Below are 12208 nucleotides of genomic sequence, written 5' to 3'. Positions count from 1 at the left end.
GGTTGCAACATGACAGGTCACAATTTCGCTGGTTTAGCACTGCTAAAAAATCAATGCACCAAATTTTAGAATCAGTTTAACTTTGTTCAACATTAAAATTGAAGAAAATTATAATCAACCTCAAATATAGGACAAGAGACGATTTCTTTTGTCTTCTTAAAACTGGGAAAAATCATCAACTAATATTTAGGCCTACACAACATTATATTTATGATGATAATTTTGTAATCCTAATGAAAAAATTAATTTTAAAAACAATAAATCATACTATTAAATGACCAAATTAAATTTTTTATTTTTAAATTTTGTTTTCATTTTTAGATTAGTTCATTATCACTACTTATATTGAAATCTTGGAGGTAAGGAATAAAATAGGTTGAAAAATTAATATTAGTTAGCTACCTCCTTTAATTGATGTCTTCTTAAATATGCTCAAAAATCCAAAACCAAAATCCAGCAGTTTATTACACTAAACTTTACTTAAATATTAATTATTATTATTTAATTAAGAAATCAAATTTGTAAATTTAAGAAATTATTTTAAGGATAAAATTAGTAAATTCAATTTATTTATTTGACTAAATTTCAACAATAGATGCTGTGTATTTTACAACATAATTTAATGAAAATTCCTTTAAACTCTTATAACATGTCAAATTGAAAGTTTCTCTCACTTCACTCAAACTTAAAATTTGAAAATTTCCAACTTGTTTAAAAATGAATGTACAGTATTATTCTCAGGATTTCTGAAAGTTACAGACTATAAACTATCAAAATTAACTGAACATTAAAGCTGACCCAACGAGGATAACAGTCATGCCCAAATTTTTATAAATTTGTTCTAATAAATACGTATTCTTTTTTCATTACTGAAAAAAGGAAAAGATAAAACAGGCATAAACTATTAAACAGAACAATGATTATAAAAAGTATACTGTAGTAAGAAATTTGTGAGGATATGATGCAAATCAAAGAAAAGAACTATTTTGTAGCAGTGTGACACAGTCTTTACTTTCTGAATGACCTAAGCACTGTGGTATGGTTGCTGAATGTGAAATAGTTTGTATTTGTATGAAACTCACAATGTACAATATAAGCTATTTGGTTATGTCAATGTAAGTTGTTCACATTAAAACTTTGCAACCAAACATAATGTGTTCTATAGTCTCATGCATTTCCTGCAAGTGCCATCTGTGATTGTGTGCTTTTTAAGATATGTTTTCTGTGGTTTCTTGTAATTATGACCTGGTCTTGTATGGCAATCATAAACCTTCCATCTCTCCAAAGGGGCACCCATGAGTCAGCCAACAGTTTGACACAGTTCTGTCAATGTAATCCTGGCTGAGATCATTGGGATGCCCATCAAGAAGCTCCTTTTTAATCTAAGACTGTCTGAGAATGTCTGTGCATTTTACGTACTGTATTAGATCCAGGTCAGTGTTGTGTAATTTTAATGGTTCACTGCTAACAGTACAAAAATCTGCAAAAATTACAGCTATGTGTAAATATGATACTTCTTGTTTTCTACAGGAAAACTCACAGCATGTATTTTTTTGAAGTGAAGGTTTGAAATATCTGTGAGGTCATTTCCTTGTAAACAGGTTCCTTCTTTACAAGGAAGTGTTGGCCTTTCTTTGGACAACTCACAGTAGTGTTTGTTTATGTTTTGTTGATGTTTGCAATTTCCTTTGGAATTGTTATTGTTCTGTGTTCTCTGATGTATTACTGAACATAAATACGTCAATACTGAGATATTATTATTATTATTGTGTTTAGTGAGTTATACTCGTTTCACACTGGTGGCTGTGTACTATGCCGGACCAGAGTCAAGGCATAGCAACCAAAATAAAACTAAAATTAAATAAGTTTGTTAGTGTCTGTATTCAGGGATTTCCTAACAATATGACATGTATTCAATATAGTGGCCTTCTGTAGTATGATGTATGTATTTCTATTCAATTCTAATGTTCCCAGGCTTTTGTGTAGTGTGTGTGGTATCACACCTGTACAGGAGAGAACAACAGGTACAATAAGCACCCTATCCATCCTCCACAGATGCCTTATTTCCTGGGCAAGTTCTGTGTACTTGCTAATTTTTTCAGTGCATGTGTTTTGTACATTGTGAGTGTTTGGAATGGCTATGTCTATAATGTATGTGATTTTATTGTGTTTGTCAATGAGTGTGATGTCTGGTCTGTTGTGGTAAATTGTTTTATCTGTGATTATGGCTCTGTCGTAATACATTTTGTGCGTGTTATTTTCCAATACTGTCTGTGGAATATACTTGTAGTATGGTTCGTGGATGTCTGCCAATTTGTGTTTCTTTGCAAGCTCTTGGTGTATTATATTTGCTACTTGATTGTGTCTATGTAAGTAATCTGTCTGTGCCAAGAGCTTGCAACCAGAAGTGATGTGTTGTATAGTTTCTGGCATGATGTGACATTTTCTGCATGTGTCATTTGTGAGTGTTGTATCTTTGAGTATGTGTTTTCTGTAGTTTTTAGTATTTATGACCTGATCCTGTATGGCAATCATGAATCCTTCCGTCTCCCCAAAGAGGCATCCCCGATCTAACCAGCTGTTTGACGCAGTTTTGTCAACAAAATCCTGGGCCAGGTCGTAAGGATGCCTGCCATGGAGAGCCTTTTGAGCCCATGATTGCTTAATGTTGTCTATGCTTTTTATATGTTGTGTCATGTCTGTATGTTGTGAGTGTAAGTTTAATGGTGTGTTATTTGAGTCTGCTAGAGTTACTGCTTTATGTAACTGTGATGTTTCTTGTTTCTTGTAGAAAAACTCTCGCAGTGACTGTATTTGTTTGTAGTGAAGGTTAACTATGTCAATCAGGCCACGTCCGCCTTCTTTACGTGGAAGGGTTAATCTTTCTGTGGCGGATTTAGGATGATGTTGTTTATGCTTAGTAAGTGTTGTTCTTGTTTTCCTTTGGAGTTGCTCGAGATCTGTGTGAGTCCAATGTATAACTCCAAAAGAGTATGTGAGTACTGGGATGACATATGTGTTTATTGCTTTAACTGTGTGTTTTGCATTTAACTGTGTTCTAAGTATAGCGTTTAACCTACTTTGGTATTCTTTAATTAATCGTTGCTTTATTTGTGTATGTTCTGTTAGTTTGGCCTGTTGGAATCCTAAGTACTTGTAGAACTCGCCCTCTTCCATGGATTCAATAACGTCTCCATTTCCAAGTGCAAAATCTTCTTTCTTCAGGATTCCTTTTTCTATGTGAAGTTTTTTGCATTTGTCTAGGCCAAACTCCATTTGTATGTCCTTAGTGTATGAATGTGTGATTTGTAGGAGTTGATGAAGTTGTTTTTGTGTGGATGCATAAAGTTTTATGTCGTCCATGTACATGAGATGTGACAGTGTAAACTGTGTTGTTTTTTCATGTCTGATATTGTAGCCATATTGCGTGTTGTTTAACATGTTGGATAATGGATTCAGGGCTAGGCAGAACCAGAGAGGACTCAAGGAATCTCCTTGAAAAATTCCTCGCCTAATGAATATTTCGTTTGTTTGTATGGAAGTGTTACTAACCCTGAGATGTAGTGTTGTTCTCCAGTGCTGCATAGTGTTTTCGAAGAATGCAATGAGTGATGGATGTATTTTGTACATGTGTAGAATATGTAGCAGCCAACTGTGTGGAACACTGTCGAATGCTTTTCTGTAGTCTATATATGCCATGTGTATGTTTCTGTGTTGTTTGTGTGCTTGCCGTAGAATGACTGAATCTATGAGTAACTGTTCTTTGCATCCCCTGTGATTTCTACGGCAACCTTTTTGTTGTTCTGTAAGAATGTCGTGTTCTTCAACATGTTTGTATATTTTGTTTGTGATACAGGATGTCAATAATTTGTAGAGTGTTGGAAGACATGTAATTGGTCTGTATTGTGTGGGGTCTGTGGTTTTGTTGTTTTTAGGTTTCATGTAGGTGATGCCCTGAGTAAGAAATTTTGGCATGTCTTGTGGATTGATGATGATGTGTGTTAGATGTTTAGCTAGTTCCTGGTGCAGTGATGTAAACTTTTTGTACCAGAAATTGTGAATGTTGTCTACACCAGGTGTCTTCCAGTTGTGTGTTCTGTTAACAGCGTAGCGAATGTCGTGTACGTTTATTTCAGCACAGGGCATAGTTGGTATGTTGTGCAAGTTTCTGTTCTCCTCCTCGATCCAGCCTGCATCAGCATTGTGTGTAACAGCATTGGACCAAAGAGAAGACCAATAAGTTGTGAGTTCTTCTTCTGTTGGTGTGCCACTGTGCTGTGTATCAGTGTTTGTTTTGGTACTGATTTGTCTGTAGAAAAGTTTTTCATTGTTTGTGAATAATTTATTTTGTTGTTTTCGTAGTGTACATGTTTTGTATCGTTTGAGTCTACGTGCTTTGGCTGCGAGTTTTTGTTTTAGTGTATCGATGTATTCTGTAATGTGTGTGTTGTGATGTTCGTGTTTTGTGTGTGTTTTGATTTTCTTGAAAATGTTTTTGAGTTGTTTCTTTAATTTGGGTGTTATGTTGTTTTTAGTGTATTGTGTCAGCCTGCCTAATTGCTGTCTAATGTCATTTATTTGTGTTTCTATTCTTCTCTGCCAGGCAGGCTTGTGATAGGATTGTGTTTTGTGTGTGTCTGTCTGTGAGTGTATTTTCAGTCCATGGTGTGTTACTACTGTGACTGCCCCAGCATAAACTAATGTATGAATGTCTGAGAGTGTAGAAATTGAATGAATGTAGTTTGGTAGTAAGTGAGTGTTTACATAATTTAACATTTTTCCTACTTTCTTTGACGTGTTGATTTTTGTTATTCGTGGTCTTTGTGTGGGATCTGTACCAGTATATTTAATGAGTGTTTCCTGAAATATAAGTGAGAGCGTATTAACTAATTCTATGTCTATGTTATCAGTGATAGATGAGGAAATGCCTGTAGTATCATTACTTGTACTTGTTGTATGTGTGCTATTATCAATGCTTGTGGCTTATTATTATATTTCATTGCTTTTATGTGATAAAAAATATGACAATAAAAATGTTATTTGTATTTTTGATAGATGAAATTTAGGAGATTTCCTCTCAGTATTCTGTGTTTTTGTTTCACTTATTTTATAATTAAACTAGTTGTTACCTGCGACTTCGCCTGCGGTGGTTTTGCAAGCAAACCCCATTTATATTCAATATTTCAACAACCATAGTAATTGTTATATAACACCTACCGCTGCAAATCAAATGAAATGTTTTCAATTTGATTGATTTTTTGGAACATTTACAATCATTCTATAATCGAACCAATATGCAATAACAAATTCAAATTTAAAATGGTTTGAACATTTGGTTAAAAAATCAAAATATATGAAAAATATTTATAACAATGTCTGAAATGTTATCAATTTAATACACCTAAGTACTCAATGAAGACTAAACGTAGTTGAAAACAAAAAATCACGTATAAAATAGTACAGTAAAAGCTGTTCTTCACGTTAAGCCTTAGCAGCGGGGAGGAGGGAGAGGTTTATCCTCTCCCTCCTCCCCGCTGAGGAATTTCAAAAAATCCCTTCCTAGTGTGCATTCCCATCGCGTACCCTACTAAAACACAGTTAAAAACAAAAAATTGCATCTAAAATAGTACAGTAGAAGCTGTTCTTCAGGTGAAGGCTTAATGCTCTCCCTCTTCCCTCCACGTGGGAATTTCGAAAAATCCCTTCTTAGTGTGCGTTTCCATGATGTACCCTAACTGTGTACCAAATTTCACCTCTTTAGGTTTAAGCAGTTTGCTCTGGGCAATGATGAATCAGTGACTCAGTCAGTCAGTCAGGACAAGTAATCTATACTAATATTATAAAGAGATAATGCTTGTAAGTTTGGATGTAGCGGGTAATCTCCGAAATTACTCATCCAATTTCAAAAATTCTTTCATCAGTATTTAGCATGGAACTTCAGGTTGGGCATAGGCTGTATATTATTCTGTTAACATTCATATAAATTAAAAGATATCATCTAGGATTAAGGCTTTTATGTCCAACAGATGGCGCTACGAGTACAACGACCTAAGTTTGCTTTTCTGTGAAGCATTATGCTTTCCTGTGAGGATGAACTAAAGCAGATCATCTTCTATCTATCTATATAAATAAAAATGTAATGTTCGTTTGTTCCTATCGATTCCTTTGAAATTTTCACACAACGCTGCATTCGAATACGCACATGTTTTTATATAATATATGTGTCAAAATTTCCCCCACTGGGGGAGATGGACAGGATTAAGACTTACTGTAAAGAACTCCACTTCTATTTATACTATTTTAGATGCGGGTTTTTGCATTTTTGATTGCGTTTTAATAGGGTACATCAAGAGAATGTACACTAAGAAGGGATTTTTCGAAAAATTACCCCCCCACAGGGGAAGTGTTATACATTTATAATAGATACATTTTGAGCCACAACAAATACGTGGCGGGGTCTGCTAGTTTTATATATTTAGATTTACAATGAAGAATCTTAGACAAACAATTTTAATGTTTGAAGCATTATCTTCTAAACAGTATACTAGTAAGTGATGCTTTCAATGGCTGCTCCAGAGGTGCAAGATGTACAATGGGGTGGGCTATGCAAAGACTTTTGTTTCCATTCCAGCAATTTTCTGTAGGATATACACCATGATGAGTTATCTGTATAAAATTATGGTACTAACTTTTGAGAAATCAAATCTATTTTGCCATTTAAGCTAACTCAGTCTATCAGTTAGCAATAAATTTCCATCTTTACAAATAAATAAAACTAGTTTACTTCAATTATACGAGCACTAAGGTGGCTTTTCTTTTTTGCTAGACTTATTATGCCATCAGTAAAAGGAAGACAAACTTTAGAAAAACTTTTTATTCCTTTGAGAATGTTTACTTCAGTAATATTTAATTTTATGTTTAGAAATAATAGTTAGATCAATTAAAATGTTTTTAATCAATATAAGACACACAACATTGATATAGAATGATAGATTTTCCTGATGATCATAATACAGAACTGATTTTTACGTAATGAAAATTCACTGTATTCTCATGCACATAACTTGCAATGATGTATGTAACTTGTAGAAAATTGCTAGAACAAAAATAAAACCTATGCATAACTCCCTACTGTATATCTCATACTATGGAAGCAATCATTACTCCATAAGCACAAGTTCATAACTGCAATTTAAATTCAACTTAATCAGCTCCACAGAAAAACCTGCATCCTTTTCAAATTGTCTTTTAAGCACAGATAATACATGAATTTTAAACATAAAAATACAGAACATTTTTAGTAATAAGAAAGTTGAAACTTTAATTCATTAAACATCAAGTTGTTTGCATTGAATTTACATAACTAATAATAGTATAAATAGAAATAATAAATAGTTAAAATAATATTTACCTAAAGGATATAAGTCTTTACAACATTTCTTTTCACTTTGCCAAAACTCTTCTATTCTTTGAAGAACTGGAGGAACTTTAATGGAAGTAATTTCTGTGACCTTGCTTTTTCGTGGTTTCACCATAACCATTCCAGTTATTGAATTAGAATTATTTGAACACCTATCTGAAGTTACAAATTTAGATATTTGATGGTTTGATGTGACCTGAGATTTTAAGTTTGATGTTTTGTGCATTGCTGATGACAATAAAAAACTTATATTTGATGTGTCTGATGCATTATCTACTGGAATTACACTGTGAAGATCTGAATTACTTGTATTTGTAGAACAGTTACTTTTACTATTACCAAGTAATTTATTTAATAGTTTATTCCTTCCACAAACAGGGTTTGTTTTTGGACTACTACTTTGTACAGTGAAAGCTGCTGCTGGTGATAGAGGTTCAGACTTAATATTTATTGAATTACCTCCCACTGTTGCTACAGTATTGTTCTGATGACTAGACTCCTGAGATTTTTTCAATTTATCAAGCAGTTTATTTTCTGCAATTTTAGCCTGTAATCTATTCATTGTTTTTGATAATTTAGGTGTATGAGATTTCGATCTGCATTCAGCTGAAACATTGTTCTTAGACTGAGTTACTTCATTTTTTATTATATTTTCTGAATTTGCACTATCCAAAATCTTTTGTGTACAATTCCAAGGTGTTCGAGCCACTGATAATCCTGTTCCACCATTATTATTACCATTTTCAGTAACAGGATCAGGAAATGCATACGGATCATCATTGAAAGTTTCTTCAGTATTTGTAATGCTATTTTCTTTCTTTAAAAGAGCTCTTAACTTATCAGCAAATTTTAACCTCCCATCTGAAGGTATAAATAAATCTCTTTCTTTCTCTTTTTTGTTTTTACGCTCCTTTTTTGGAAGCATTCCAGCAACTTGCATGTGACTATTGCAGAACCTTTAAAACAATTTATAAGAAATTACAATCAATAAAAATGATTAATCACATCATAAATCATTATTTTATAAAATATTAAATAATATTGATATGGTCAATTTGAGAAATTTTAAATAATTTCAATAATAAAAAAGTTAAAACACATATATAGAAGTACTTTTGCCTTTGTTACTAAGGTTTTATCAGTTAGTATGACAGAAAAGAATGTAATTTTAAATTTAACTTTTAATAAAGGGTATGTGCTCTGTATAAATACTAAATAATATAAATTATATTATTTAAAAATATTTACAAGTTTAACATTCAAACAAATATGTAGTTAAATATCTTATATACTTACTCTCTATCTTCATTAGATGGAATTGGATTTGTGCATTTTTGATTATTGTAACGAGCAACATGAGCACACTGTTTAAAGGGAGCAGATTTATCTTCCAAAATATGTCGAATGCAAAATGCATATCCATTTAATCGACGTTGTTTACACAACTTTACACTGTATGAACAGAGGGGCTTATTATCCACTGGAGAAAAATGAATATGTTTCCCCTCAAACATCATTGATACAAACTGGTCATATACTATTTTTTCCTTCACAATTCATATCTAAAAATAAGAATAAACATTTGAAAATTTTTATATAACATTATAAATTTATTTAACAGAATTTATTTCAAATAATTTCAATAAATTTATATTTGAAACTTAAAACTATTTAAATTTATTGAAGACCATTAATTAATTAATTATTTTTAAAATATTGGGTTGTTTAAAAAGTCTGTAGTGTTTTTGACAAATATGCACTATTAACAGTCTTGACTGATGTTCATATGTTTTATTGTTCTTGCATCCATGTGTAACATGTAAGTGTCATTGTTAAGCATCATTTGAAAGAAAAAGAATAGAAATTGGTCAAGTTGTGTTTGTTTAACAACAGTAAAAAGATGGAAAACAAGAAAGTGCATTTCCAACATGCTTTTCCCTTATTGCAAGTGTAAAAATGCTGCACAGATCCAAAAAAGATATATGCTACTGATGCAAGTGTGGTACTGTATATAAGTGGTTTTTCTCATTTCTGAACTGGTAATTTTTCTCTGGAAGATGTGTAGTACTCTGATATATCATCTGCTATTGATATCAGATAAAGACATTAGTTGATGATAATGCATGTTACAGTAATCAAGAGATTGCCAAAATTCTAAAAATATCAAATAGTACCATATGTGAACATTTTGGTAATATCTTTGGATATATCTTGGTTACATTAGTTGCTATGATGTATGGGTGCTGAATGACTTAACAGAAAAACATTTGATGGACTATGTCTCAGTAAGGAATTTGCTCTTAAAACATAACAAAAATGAGCCATTTTTAAAGTGTCGCTTGTAAGAGACAAAAATGTCAAGTGAAAAAAAGATCTTCAGGAGAGTGAGAGAAGCTACTACTCCACTCCAAAAGTCAGATTACATCCAAAGGAAGTTATGCAGTATATTTTGTGGGATTGCAAAAGATTTATTAATTTAATTAAGAACTTCTGAAAAACAATGAAACATTTAATTCAGATAAATGTTGCTCCCAGTTACATCAATTAAATGATGTAATTAAACAAAAATGGCTGGAATTGATCAACAGGAAATATGTCTTTATCAACAGCAACAGGACAATGCTAGATTGCACATGCCAACAAAGAGTGGGCAAAAGCTACTTGACTTTGGTTGGAAGGTTTTACTCCATCCATTCTATTCACTGGACATAGAATCATCTGACTATAATTTGTTTCAGTCTTTACAAACTTCTTGAAAATAATTAAGTACATTACAGGCAGTAAAAACCACTCCAAAGAATTTGTTGCTAAAAAATAATATAAAATTTTTCAAAAAGGGATCAATGAAGCTACCTAATAGATAGTGAAAAGTCATTGAAACAAATGGTGTACACATTATTTAATAAAATACTAATTCAGTACAACGTACTGCTTTGAATTTTGTCAAATTTCACTATGAACTTTCTGAACAATCCAATAATTTACAAACACAATAATATTAATAATAATAATGATTATTATTATTCGTAAATTATTGGATTGTTAATTATTATTATATTAGGACTCCCATAAAATTTAATTTTATTAATAATTTCATTTTTAACATTATACATTGTTCACTAAAAGAAAATAAAAACTGTTTCTCAAACATTTGTTTTTGTGCTTTATATTTTCACAATATTGTACTTATTCATGTTCATTGTGCAAGTAAAACATTAGAAAAGGCACATTTTGAATACTTTATAACTAAAAAAATGAAATTTCTATTCGCATTCTATCATAAAAAAAATTTTACTGGACCAATGCAATTTCCATTCCCACAGGCCATGCTCTAACTATTTCCATTATGTATATATATGTTTATAGCTAGCCTATTGCTCTGAAATAACAGAGCACAGATTTTAATGTATAGCATGTGTTGCAGCAGCACATGCTATACATTAAAAGGTGCTCTTAATGTGTTAAGGAATCAAGAAGAAAATCTAATAATTTTTAGTTATATTAAATTTAGTTATATAATTTAATTAATAATAAAGGATTAAATAAAGAAATTTAAATTTAGAAAACAGCAAGAGAGGACTCAAAGTTAAAATTATGTATAGTGCTATCTGTTGTGGATTTTATTAAAAAATAATTTTTATATTATTAATTATTATAAAAAGACAAAAGTCTATATTTTAAGATTAGAGATGAGTTCTTAAAAAATGTGAATGCCAATAATGAGTAAAATTTTCATTAAATCTGACTCCACTCAAGATATGACACATGACTACCTCCTATCTCCAATTCCTTTGATGTTTAGTCAACAAAAACACTTTAATAGCATCAACAGACCATACTATAGAAATAATCCTGTCAAGTTGCAAAGTTTTCAAAATTTTAGGTTCATCTAGTCCAGAGATATAATTCAAAATAGATGCCAACATACAAACACACAATTTTATAAGAAATTTTTTTTAATAAAAACATAAAAAAAAATCATTTTAAAATTATGTCAACACTCCAGGAGCCAGAAAACTAGCTCCTGAAGTGTTGACACATCATCAAGAAATGCAAAACAACTGAGAAGGTCAATCACCATAGTTTCTGTATGTTATATTCTATAACAGTCAGAAAAGTAAATGCTTTTTGTTGGGAGAAACCAATCCATGGAAAATACCTACTATTTTAACAGGTGACAAAGTCAATGAAAAATTATATTTCATCTGGCTAAAATCTGAAAATATATTTCCTGAGACAAAAACGTCATGATTAGTATTCAGGATCAAGTTACTAAAACTTAAATTTTCCTTTCTCATTAGCTCTTTATTATAAATTCCATCCTCCACCAGTATTAAAACAATTATTGATTTATACTTTATTGGGATATACTTGTTCTAACTGATAGAACTGTAAAAATTACACCTCAAATTATGTTAAAAAACTTCTAAAACTACATCTGTCATTGATATTGCAATTCTATTATCTAAGAATTCTGAAAAAACAAAATTGGAAAAAATGTCTAAGTATCAAAAATTCAGCAAAACTGACAGCAAAACAGTTTTTGTCATACTAATCTCCATTATGCTACAGGAAATCATACAAGAATCACTGGCAAGGAATCTCCAATATTTAAGTATTAAAAATATACAATCCACCACAGGCATAAATCTATAATTCCCTGAACTTGTCATTTAGTACAAAAATTCCTTAATAGCATGGAATAAATCTTTCTGTCTTTCACTGGACTGATTCAAAACTAATTTATAAGAACAATAATAAATACTAAAACAAACCTGAAAAAAATTA

The 12208-nt window shown here is 31.3% G+C and overlaps 1 protein-coding gene across 1 annotated transcript in view; it reads right to left on the bottom strand.

The window, feature by feature from the left end:
• LOC111615884 (INO80 complex subunit D-like) overlaps positions 1-10294 on the bottom strand; it is a 52085-nt gene extending 41791 nt beyond the window's left edge. The window contains exons 1-3 of the mRNA XM_023357326.1: positions 10274-10294; positions 8717-8982; positions 7412-8376 (exon numbers count right to left, since the gene is read on the bottom strand). Of these exons, the coding sequence (XP_023213094.1) occupies positions 7412-8376; positions 8717-8937 (1186 nt within the window). The 5' untranslated portion in view covers positions 8938-8982; positions 10274-10294. The remainder of the gene's footprint in view (positions 1-7411; positions 8377-8716; positions 8983-10273) is intronic.
• Positions 10295-12208: the final 1914 nt, after the last annotated feature.

The sequence above is a fragment of the Centruroides sculpturatus genome, unplaced genomic scaffold, assembly GCF_000671375.1.
Source record: "Centruroides sculpturatus isolate CEXI.00-Female unplaced genomic scaffold, Cexi_2.0 scaffold2197, whole genome shotgun sequence".
Classification (NCBI taxonomy): Eukaryota; Metazoa; Arthropoda; class Arachnida; order Scorpiones; family Buthidae; genus Centruroides; species Centruroides sculpturatus.
This window is presented reverse-complemented; position numbering and strand designations above follow the sequence as displayed.